The sequence below is a fragment of the Ursus maritimus genome, unplaced genomic scaffold (genome assembly GCF_017311325.1).
Source record: "Ursus maritimus isolate PB19 unplaced genomic scaffold, ASM1731132v1 scaffold_16, whole genome shotgun sequence".
In the NCBI taxonomy this organism is placed as follows: domain Eukaryota; kingdom Metazoa; phylum Chordata; class Mammalia; order Carnivora; family Ursidae; genus Ursus; species Ursus maritimus.
In genome coordinates, this window is record NW_024424008.1 from 62,604,784 (window position 1) to 62,616,888 (window position 12,105).

At 47.7% G+C, this 12,105-nt stretch overlaps 1 protein-coding gene across 1 annotated transcript; it reads left to right on the plus strand.

The window, feature by feature from the left end:
• The first annotated feature begins 2,255 nt into the window (after window positions 1-2,255).
• MMP7 (matrix metallopeptidase 7) lies at window positions 2,256-11,367 on the plus strand. The gene is made up of 5 exons (XM_008690152.2): window positions 2,256-2,363; window positions 7,274-7,500; window positions 7,583-7,731; window positions 9,092-9,220; window positions 10,649-11,367. The coding sequence occupies exons 1-5, from the start codon at window positions 2,256-2,258 to the stop codon at window positions 10,912-10,914; spliced, it is 879 nt and encodes a 292-aa protein (XP_008688374.2). The 3' UTR covers window positions 10,915-11,367.
• Window positions 11,368-12,105: the final 738 nt, after the last annotated feature.

Genomic DNA, 12,105 nt, shown 5'->3' on the forward strand with positions numbered 1-12,105 from the left:
TTTTTTTTTTTTTTTTTTAAAGATTTTATTTATTTATTCGACAGAGATAGAGACAGCCAGTGAGAGAGGGAACACAAGCAGGGGGAGTGGGAGAGGAAGAAGCAGGCTCATAGCGGAAGAGCCTGATGTGGGGCTTGATCCCATAACACCGGGATCACGCCCTGAGCCAAAGGCAGACGCTTAACCGCTGTGCCACCCAGGCGCCCCTTTCCTTCTTTTGAACTAAGTCACTCACGAGCTCTACCTGCAGACCAGATCACCCCCCATGAGCTCCAGATCTGAGTTTCCAGCTGAGAATACCTAAACTCCATACCCAAAATTGATGTCAGTGATTAACCACAACCGAGTCCCTGTTTCCCTTGAAAAATTAACTTATTGTTCCTTTTCCCAAAAGCCTCATCTCTGTAATAGCAGCGCTACCGTCCACGAGGTCCATTAATCTTTCATTCTCTCTTCCTCGCTCCTGCCACCACTCAGCTCCTAAGCTTTTGTCTGGTTTTGTCTTCGTCAGTCCTTCCTTCCATCCAGATGGTGAATTGCCTTCCTCTTTCCCATCCCTGCAGCAGGTCTTGGTTCAAGGCCTCATCTTTTGTCAATAACTTGCTCTTGTTCTGTCTGCCTCCCTAGTATCATCCCTAGTACCTGCAACTTCAGAACAACCACCACCATTTGCTTACATCGTGACAAATCCGATAATGCTACTCTCTTCCTTTGAAACAGTCCTCGACACTGTTTAGGATAAAGTCAAGAGCCCCTAGCAAACAAGACTGGCTCTTCACAACCTGAACCCTAACTCCTTTCACAGTCATTCACCTCCCAGCAACACCAACGGGCTCGCCCTTCATCATGTCTTCTTTCCTTCCCACGTGTTCTCTCTCTAATGCCCACCCAGGGGAACGCCTAGTTACCCTCTCAAATCCAGCTAAGATGCCACCTCCTCCATCGATCATTCCTCAGTTCCCATGGGAAGATTAGCTGTTCCCTGTCCTTGGCAGCATTGCATACTACTAGCAATTGTCCCACTGTGCAGGGGGTCCCGTACCCTAACCCTAGAGCATAGGCTTCTATAAGCAGGACGGGGATTTGATCCCATTTGTTCATTTTTCACTGATTATAATTCAGAGGAACAAGGCAAGAAAAGATTTCTTTCTTGCTATCCAGAAGTGACTGTTCAAGGGAGTTACTCAAATTTATTTAAAATATTTGTAATATCTAATGCTCTTTGAATTACTAAAATTAACAGAAATAGAAAATATAATATCTAGAGAATGCCTTTGAACTTTAATTCAATGCAAAGATCATGGAAAACCTCATATACCCATGTTACCTGGTCCAAATCTATAAGCATGTATTCTGTAAACATGCGTTGGGCACCTGCTCCAGCCCACATACTGACTAACGGCAGGAGGCTCCCACGTGTGGCTGAACTGCGATGATATGAGTGATGACATCCATGTAAAGAGAGCAAATTTAATTTATTGGTCTGGAAAGTTTACTTTTGCTAAGTCACAGCACCCAATCTCCAGATGATTTAGGAGCTATTTGAATAAGTAAATTTTTCAGCTCCAGCAAATCTGGCGTGTTTCCCGTGATGTAACACCGTCCAAAGCCATGGGACTCTCCCGGGAAACACATAATATAATGACACAGCGGAGAGGCAGTTCTGGACTGGGAGTCGGGACTGACACCAACTGCGGTGACAGAGGGAGAATAAGTGAATTTTGGTTTTAACTTCAGACCTTTGATAAAAGTAAAGAAGTTGGACTCAAATCTGGACTTCGGAGTTTGTTACAGAATGTTTGCTTCATAATTATTTGATTATGTGTGTGTTTTATGCATTTTTTCATGCATTTCAAATTTCTTTAAAAAAATCTCTTAAGATGCATGTACAATATGTCCTGAATGATCCTCCCCAAAATTTAAAATTGTGAAGACATGTCTGAGTAGAAATTTGATTCTGGCAAATAAAATGAGTTAAATTTATACAGCAGACAAGGCACAAAAAAAAAAAATCCCTTGAAAGGCAAATACATGGTGTGCTTCCTGCCAATAAGGACATAAAACTTCCTTGTTGCCGTTAATGAAAAACAACACACACTTCCAACGTTCTGTAGACACTAAAAAGAAAGAAAACACTCAAATGAGTCACCTATCTCCACACGCAGGTCTGAGAAGCTGTATAAATGCCTCCAGCCTCTGGCAGAGCCCAGCAGACCGGCCGTCGGTCCGAGAAGAACCATCGGGGGACAGCAGCTATGCGGCTGGCCGTGCTGTGCGCTCTGTGTCTGCTGCCCAGCGGGCTGGCCTTGCCGCTGCCCCGGGAGGCAGGGGGCACGAGCGAGCCACAGTGGAAACAGGCTCAGGTACGTCCCTGGCCCGCTCCGCGGGGGGGCTCCCCGTCTCACCAGCAGCATGAGGAAGTGTGTTTTCCAATTTGGGTGGTTTTTCTGGTGATGTATATGTTTTAGTCAAGGGGCTATCAAGAGCAGGCTGACCGGGTGGCCCCGTCAGTGGAGTGACTGACTCTTGGTCTCGGCTCTGGTCGTGATCTCAGGGTCGTGAGATCGAGTCCCGCCCTGGGCTCCGTGGTCAGTGGGGAGTCTGCTGGAGATTCTCTCCCTCTCTTGCTCACACACGTAAGCACTCTGTCTCTCTTTCTTAAAAAACAAACCAAAACGCAGAGCGGCTTTAGAGCCTGCCCACACCGGTTCACACTGCAGCTCCTCCTGCCCTCACCACTCAGGCAGTGTGGGGACGTCCTGACGTTTCTCTAGCTTCAGTATTCTGGCTTGGAGGTTGGAGGCGGTATGGGCGCTGCGGGGCACTTACACAGGAGCTGAAACAGGGTTCTGGCTCAATGAATTGAAGCGTTGATGTTATTATTTATTGTGACCTGAAATTCTTTTCATGAAGAGCTGAGTGTTGCCTCTTAAGGTGGGGACTCCTGGTAGCGGAGAGGCTTGACCTCAGAAAACAAGGTAGAGGTTACAGCGGGCCCTGACCAGCCGGTGGGGACGGTGGGCAGGTGTGAACTCCTGACTTCGCCCATGGGGACACGAACGTTCGTGTTTCGCAGCTCACGGGATTCTTCTCCTGAAGGAGGAAGTGAGGACAGCGCTGACTGTTCTGCATGCGACCGTCACAGGCTGTGAAGTGCTTCCCACACCTTCCGCCATCGAATCGTTAGCGCCATCCCGGGGAAAGAAGGAGCCAAAGTTATGCTGACTCAGACTTGATAATGATAGTGATAGGAGTCAGGGACAAGTTTTTCTGGGTCAAAAACCATGGTCTTTCCAATATACTTCTTAATAAGCTACCTAATAAGTATAAATAATTAATGTTTGGTAAAATAATGGGTTGTTGACTCCTAACTATTGTTCAAAAATTTAAGCTTTAAGTATAAGTAAAGTCTACTTTTATTTCACATTAATTTTGACTTTCAAAAGTCCAATAATCTGTTAGATTGAACCATATGAAATTACTGATATTTGACTTTTTTTTTTTTTTTACCTGCAAAACAGCAATTTCCTAAAGTCCAATCTAATGGGTTCTCCAAAAGGGGTACATTTGCAAGAGCCCTGAGTCCCTTCCCTTCACGTGCAGGTTGATAATAAACCAGAGAGACGCTAGCTGAGTTTCACAGAAGGCAGGAAGTTCGCATCAAGAACGCAAAAGGATCTCTTCCAAAAGAGTGTCTTTGTCAAGCCTGCAGCTCAGAAAAGGATGAATGACTTACTTGTTTTAAAATAATAGATTCATTCCTAATTGTCATGGATGAATAGTGTTTGTTGTGTTGAACGAAACACCATCCCTGGGACCTTGAAGAGAGATCCCAATAGGACTAAGGTCACTGACATAAAGCATGCATTCCTGAGAGGTTCAGGGACAGGTAACCGTCCCACCCACCGCGATTAGACCGCACGGGTGTGCGCAGGGGTTCGAATCAGTCCAACAAAACCATCGTGCATCCTACAGCCCTCTCCATTGTTCTAATGAAATGGGCTTTGGAAACAGAACCTGAGGTCAAATGCAGGTCCTCTCAGGGTGACCTTGTGCTGGTGATTTGCTTAGTCTGAGCCGGGACTCTTCATATGTAAATGGGAATGACCATGCCGCACCTGCATCCAGGGCGGCCTGAGATTTGCGGGGGCCCTACGTGTGCGTGAGCTCCTGCCGCTCCGAGGTGCTTGGTTCAAGGTCTCGACAAGGGGCTGCTCCTCTGTCCCTCACTTTTTCCTGTTTCCTGTTAAGGCTGCTGGACGGCCTTCCTCACGTCCACACACTGGGTCCTTTGAGAAAGTCACAAGGATGCAGTGGCACGTGGGGTTCACCTGGGAGACCTGCTGTGTCCTGCAGCCCACAGAACAGGCAGCGAGGGGACTCAGGGCCAGCTCCGCTGCTGCACTGGTATGTGCCCGGGGCCCTGCATTCCGCTGTGTGGGCTTTGCTGTCTGCACCTGGAGAACAAAACAATGTCACCGTACCCTCCCCCAGGACTAAAATCTTCAGACCTGGTAACCCTCCCCCAGGACTAAAATCTTCAGACCCGTTAACCTCAGCACGGCCCAGACCTCTGGAGACTCAGATGAGGGGGGCGACTTGGACCTCCAGGCAGGGTCTCTGCTGCGGCCCCTGAGGACTCTCTGGGTGCCTTCCCGCTTGGCTGCGACAAGCAAGTCTGTGTTTGTTCTTTTTTTCATTCTGTATCTTTTTTTTAAATATTTTTTTATTATATTATGTTAGTCACCATACAGTACATCCCCGGTTTCCGATGTAAGGCTCGATGATTCATTAGTTGCGTATAACACCCAGTGCTCCATGCAATACATGCCCTCCTTACTACCCATCACCAGCCTATCCCATTCCCCCACCCCCCTCCCCTCTGAAGCCCTCAGTTTGTTTCTCAGAGTCCATAGTCTCTCATGCTTCATTCCCCCTTCTGTTTACACCCCCCTTTCTTTATCCCTTTCTTCCCCTACCGATCATCCTAGCTCTTATGTTCCATAGATGAGAGAAATCATATAATTGTCTTTCTCTGCTTGACTTATTTCACTTAGCATTATCTCCTCCAGTGCCGTCCATGTTGCTGCAAATGTTGAGAACTCATTCTTTCTGATAGCTGAGTAATATTCCATTGTCTATATGGACCACAACTTCTTAATCCAGTCATCTGTTGAAGGGCATCTCGGCTCCTTCCACGATTTAGCTATTGTGGACAATGCTGCTATGAACATTGGGGTGCATATGGCCCTTCTCTTCACTACGTCTGTATCTTTGGGGTAAATACCCAGTAGTGCAATGGCTGGGTCATAGGGTAGCTCAATGCAGAAACCAGAAGTACAGTAGAGCAGATCAACAGGACTAGAAGCTGGTTCTTTGAGAGAATCAATAAAATTGACAGACCACTGGCAAGACTTATCCAAAAGAAAAGAGAAAGGACCCAGATTATTAAAATTATGAATGAAAAAGGAGAGGTCACGACGAACACCATTGAAATTGGAAGGATTATTAGAAATTTTTATCAACAGCTATATGCCAATAAACTAAGCAATCTGGAAGAGATGGAATCCTTCCTGGAAACCTATAAACTACCAAGATTGAAACCGGAAGAAATTGATTCCTTAAACAGGCCAATTAATTATGAAGAAATTGAGTCAGTGATAAACAACCTTCCAAATAACAAAACTCCAGGCCCGGACGGTTTTCCTGGGGAATTCTACCAAACATTCAAAGAAGAAATAATACCTATTCTCCTAAAGCTATTTCAAAAAATAGAAACAGAAGGAAAGCTACCAAACTCATTCTATGAGGCCAATATTACCTTGATCCCCAAACCAGGCAAAGACCCCCTCAAAAAGGAGAATTACAGACCGATTTCCCTAATGAATATGGACGCCAAAATCCTCAACAAGATACTTGCTAATAGAATCCAACAGTACATTAAAAGGATTATCCATCACGATCAAGTGGGATTCATACCTGGGATGCAAGCGTGGTTCAATATTCGCAAATCAATCAGCGTGATACATCATATCAACAAGAAAAGGCTCAGGAACCATATGATCCTCTCAATCGATGCCGAAAAAGCATTTGACAAAATACAGCATCCTTTCCTGATTAAAACCCTTCAGAGTGTAGGAATAGAAGGTACATTTCTCAATCTCATAAAAGCCATCTATGAAAAGCCTACTGCAAATATTATTCTCAATGGGGAAAAGCTGGAAGCCTTTCCCTTAAGATCAGGAACTCGACAAGGATGCCCACTCTCGCCACTATTATTCAACATAGTACTAGAAGTCCTTGCAACAGCAATCAGACAACAAAAAGGGATCAAAGGTATTCAAATCGGCAAAGAAGAAGTCAAAATGTCTCTCTTCGCAGATGACATGATACTCTATATGGGAAACCCAAAAGAATCCACTCCCAAACTATTAGAAGGTATAGAGCAATTCAGTAATGTGGCGGGATACAAAATCAATGCTCAGAAATCAGTTGCATTTCTATACACGAATAATGAGACTGAAGAAAGAGAAATTAGGGAATCCATCCCATTTACAATAGCACCAAAAACCATACATTACCTTGGAATTAACCAGAGACGTAAAGGACCTATATTCTAGAAACTATAAATCACTCTTGAAAGACATTGAGGAAGACACAAAAAGATGGAAAAACATTCCATGCTCATGGATCGGAAGAATTAACATAGTTAAAATGTCCATGCTACCCAGAGCCATCTACACTTTCAATGCTATCCCGATCAAAATACCGAGGACATTTTTCAAAGAACTGGAACAAGTCTGTGTTTCATAAAGTGTGCAGTGGGTTTCTCCTCAAAACATTTACCAGGAGAGGGGCACCTGGGGTCTCCGTTGGTGAAGCGTCTGCCTTCGGCTCAGGTCAATCCCGGGGTCCACTCAGCGGGGAGCCTGCTTATCCCTCTCCCTCTGCTCCTCCCCTGCTTCTGCTCTCTCTTTCTCTCAAATAAATAAATAAAACCTTTTAAAAAAATTCTCTTCTAAAAAAACATTAAATGGGATAAAAGGGAAATGAAGGGGCCCCTTGGCACATGAAACTGATGACGAAGTGCCCTTATCAACATCACATTTTCTCCTCATTAATGCACACGAGTTTCCCTTGGTGGCCACGTAAGTACCTTCAAGCCACGACGTGAGTCCACAGGACCCCGAGCAAAGACGCACGGCCTTCTGCGAGCTAAAGAGAAGACAGGACAGTAACAGAGACGACAGCACAATCCCTGTCTTCCCAACAGGACTACCTCAGAAGGTTTTATCCGTCTGACCCCAAAACGAGGGAGGCCGACAGCTTCGAAGCCAGACTCAAGCTGATGCAGAGATTCTTCCGTCTGCCCGTGACCGGAGTCCTGAACCCCCACACGATCGAAATAATGCAGAAGCCCCGATGCGGCGTCCCGGACGTGGCCGAGTACTCACTCTTCCCAACCCGGCCCAAGTGGGTTTCCGGCGTGGTCACCTACAGGTGCGTTCCCCTGGGCTCGCCCCGGCAAACGCTGCCAAGCCCGCCTCCTAAGGCCACACGCTGTTTTCCCGTTTGCTCCCAGGGTCGTATCGTACACGCCAGACCTGCCGCGTGTCCGAGTGAATCAACTCGTGGCGAAGGCCTTGGCGATGTGGAGCCAGGAGATCCCGCTGTCCTTCAGGAGAGTGTTAGTGGGGACGGCGGATATAATGATCGGCTTTGCAAGAGGAGGTAAGGAAGGTCGCTGCAGGTGGCTCCTGCGTGTCCTCTGCTCAGGACTGACAGTCTTCCCGTCTATGATCGTCATATCTGCTACATGCGTGACGATATGATCGTCATATCTGCTACATGCGTGACATACATAATACATAACGACATCTACGTCACTGCACTGCTTCTAGTTTGTTAATTTAGAGCCACTGTTTGTAGCAGGGGATGGCAAGTGACGGCCCAGGGGCCGAATCTGACCCACCATCTGTTTTTGGGAAGAGATTCCTATCCTTTGTTTTGTTTTGTTTTGTTTTGTGGGCAGTTTCAGCATTCTACGGATAAATGTTTATCAGAACACAGTGATGGTCCTTCATTTATGCATTATCGATGACTGCTTTGGGGCTACCGTGGGGGAGTTTAGTATTCCTGACAGATACCACCACGTTCATAAATCCTAAATTACTTATTATCTGGTCCTTTACAGAAAAAGTTTGCCAACCCCGTTTTGTAGCATGAATCCTGATAGATGTACATATGTGAATATAGGAATGTTTATGGGTCAGGTTAAAATATGGCTAATTAACATCATCATTAAACCCAGACAAGGGTGACCGTTTCCAAAGGCCCTAAGTGGTCTCCCCGACGGCCTGTTGCCAACACCCTCACTGGAGTAAGAAAGGAGAACCTGAGAGCGTTCAAATTACAGGATTTGAGGAGACAGAACCCACATACGTGGTTGCTATTAATGGCTAGCATTTTATGATGCAAATGTAAAGAAGAGTGTTGTTCTTTCCGGTCTGTTCTAATGTTAAGCTGCCCATGGGTGTGAATTTAGCTGAAATCTGAACTTTGGCCACAATCCTGACACCACCAAGAACATGTCCCCGAGAGCACTGATCAGGGCAGTCCACGTCTGTCGAGAGATGGATCGAATCTGTTGGATTCGAACGGATGCAGCCTGATACTGATTCAAAGTTCAGCATGTCTGCATCGCAAACAAAAGCACGGACGAAGTTCACTGTGACGCGCTGTGCCTGGTTCTCCAAGACAGTGTCCACTCTGCCCGCAAAGACTAAGCCAGGTTCTTAGAAGTTCTAGTTAACAGCACGAGTATCTTGCCCTCCCTCTCCATCCTGCCACCATTGGGCCAAGCACAGCGATCAGATTTAACCCCTCGATGCCCCTGGAAGTCGGATGTGATGCGCTTAAAGTCCCGTATTCAGTGAGCCCTCGTCTCTGGCGGTGAGCAGCGCGGAGCAGTGGTTTTGTGAAAGGAAACTGGCCTGTGACCAGCACCGGGCTGATCTCTGCGGCCTCTGTAACCACGTAAAGTACAAGGAGATCGACTCACTCACGTGGCACAACCCCCTTTTTCTTTCAGCTCACGGGGACTACTACCCTTTTGACGGACCGGGAAACACCCTGGCTCATGCCTTTGCACCAGGGCCGGGCCTAGGGGGAGACGCGCACTTCGATGAGGACGAGCGCTGGACGGACGGCAGCAGGAGAGGTATGGTGCCCACTCGCTCTTCGGCTGAACGCAGGGTTTAGAGCTCTGAACGCCCTGTACAGTTGCTGCGGTTAATGGTAATTACTGACCCATCGTTAACTGCCAATGCTGTGTAGACAGAGGATGGGGGCAGGATGTGGGCTCAAACCACACTGGGCTCAACCAGCCACTCGGCACGTGCCTTCGGTCAGGTTATCGACTTGTCTGGGCCGGTTTCCGTCTATGAAGTGGGACTATAACCCACCGCCTAGGATTGTGGCTGGAAGTAAATGATATAGAGTTTTTACAGTGCTTTACACACAGTCGGGATATCTTAGTAATTTCATAAATTAGAGTTCTATTTCCCAAAAGTAATTTTTTTTTTATTGGAGGAGAAGGAGGAGCAGAGATTAGGATATTTAAGCCTCGTGCACAATTCTGAGGTCATTCTCTGTTGTTCAAAAGGAAGCCAGCCCATCGTATTCACCGCCTTACAAAGTGGGAGATTACAAACACCCCAGAAAACTATGGAGGAAAGCTCTGGTGTAAACAACACCAAGTGGAGACGATGCTGACAATAAAGTAATTACATAAAGTACCGTGGCTGCTCACTGTCCCTGAGAGGGAGGTCGGCACTAGCGTTGGGTGGCGGGACTTCACCAGCACAGCGATGCCCGGGGGTCAACATCCAGCCTTTGTGAGGTGGTGACACGGGCTCGCTTCCACACCCTGCATGTCTTGCTCGTCTCCCTTCCTTCCCCTCCGGGTGGCCTCACCGAGCGCCCCCGCTCTCCTCCCACCGTCAGAGCCCTGGCCACTCCGCCGACTCCCAGGCTCGCGCCGTCCGCCTCGCTGGTGAAGCCCGTCTGTGGGTCTGAGGGAAGATGATTCCGTAGGTCAGAAACCAAACCCAGCGTCGCCAGGGGACCCTGCTTTCCGTCTTGGCTTCCTCAAGGCCGACGTTCTGTCTCCTGACGCTCGAGGTCACTGTCAGTGAATGGCCATCACTCTCCAGATAGTGGGGAACTCTCCGTAGTGTGACAAACCTGCACGGTAGGAGTGATTATTTGCGTTTAACAGACGAGGAACTGAGACTCGGGGAGGTCAGTTCATGCGTCCACAGAGTCCTGCTGGTAAGCAGCAGAGCTGGGTGTCAAGCCTAGGTCCCCAGCACCTCTGAAGCGTTGCTTTCCACTCCAGAAGACTGCTGTCTGGGTGATCACGTAAGGAAAACAGCACGTTTTGCAAACACAGAAGGGGCGAGGAGATGAAAGCACTCCTTTGATGCTCCTTCTCAGCCCTCCGCTCGTGAGGGCCTAGACACGAGTAAGTGGCTGCAAAGGCTCTGAAGAGGTGTGTGTTCTTGTAGCTCCCAGTTCTGTTCCATGTCGTGCACAACGTTACTCACAGAGCTGCCCTGCACTTACTGCCTGTCACTCTTGGTTGTAGGAGTTAACTTCCTGATCACTGCAACCCACGAACTTGGCCATTCTTTGGGCCTGGGTCACTCGTCTGATCCCAAGGCCGTGATGTATCCAACCTACAGAGCTGGAGACCCCAGGAATTTCAAACTTGCACCGGACGATATCGAAGGCATCCAGAAACTTTACGGTAATATTTATGATTTCACACTGTCTCCTGCGGGCGGGCGTGCTGGAACAGGAAAGGCTGGGAAATGGGAATCCACTTGGAAAAACACTGGAACTTACATCTAAAAGCCCATTGAGGAGAGAAATTTGAGACCTTAGATCCTCAAAATGTCACCGGGCTATTTTATACGGCAAGGATATTGATTTTACGTCTTCAGTAACACGGTATCATTCGGTGAAATTAGAAAAATGACACGACTGAGGTATTTTTTCCCCAAGCTGCCCCTCACTGTGCTTTCTTGCTCAGTTCAGACACTTTAGAGAGTGTCCCCGGGGGGATGGGCTCAGGAACACAGCCCCTTCCTTCCTAGCTGCCGAAGATCCTGAATGGATGAGCATGAAAGTGCTTCCAAATGACAGGGCGATGTCCTCAGGAGAAGATCATTCCTGGAATAAAAGGGTTTAAATGATCAGTCGAACCTAGAATTTACCATCAGTGGCATTTCCTAAACTGTGTTCCCAGAACACTGAGTAGTCCTACAAGACAATTCCCAGAAAAGGAAGCTGTGGAAAAACCAGGTCAAGAAAGAGTAGCTGTCGTACTGGAGGCCCACGGGATAGTAGGCACACCCGCCACTCGAGGAGCCCCGTGCCCCCTAGATTATAATCCTCTTTGTGGAACGCTGACTGAGCCCTCACAGAATAGCATTCCAGAGAACATTCTGGGAAATACTACGTAACTGCGCCTTAAAGTTGTGACTCAAATTGCTGCTGTTGCCAAAAAGTTCACGAAACTCTAACAGTTGTCCGTGAAGTTACCACCAACAGAAGACCACGCCTCCCTCACCTACATCCTCGTGGAAGACTCCGTGGCCTGTGTCACTGTCCCAGGACCCGAAGGAAATTAGAAAGGGACCAAAAGGCACTGACTAGATTTCACATGAAGCAGACAGACCAAGGCGTTGAATCCCTAAGTATTAGACAATGAGGTGCCCCGGTCAATGGAAAGAGGTAACTTCTGGACAAATGAAAGCAAGACTTAATTACATAGGTTTTACGTCTAGCGAGTTCATTAATCCAAGAAGTCCTATGAACAGAAAATATACCTTCAAAAGAGTGTGATGAAACTCAAGGATGCTCTTCCCAGAATAATACAAACCAGAGGTGCCGTGCGTCCCGCATTTCACGCACCCAGCACTTCACAGGCCTTCGCTCGCGTACTGTGACAGTCCAGGGAGCCGCCGTCACCCTCACCTCGCACGCGGGTGATGTCGCGTTGACAGAGGCCGCGCGGTGCCTGACCCGAGGCGGTGTGGC

Bases quoted from the DNA above. Each gene is read 5' to 3' on its own strand.
- MMP7 (XM_008690152.2), top strand. From the start codon at position 2,256: ATGCGGCTGGCCGTGCTGTGCGCTCTGTGTCTGCTGCCCAGCGGGCTG. The intron at 7,501-7,582 runs GTGCGTTCCCCT...GTTTGCTCCCAG, and splicing joins TCCGGCGTGGTCACCTACAG to GGTCGTATCGTACACGCCAG. The intron at 9,221-10,648 runs GTATGGTGCCCA...TCTTGGTTGTAG, and splicing joins GACGGACGGCAGCAGGAGAG to GAGTTAACTTCCTGATCACT.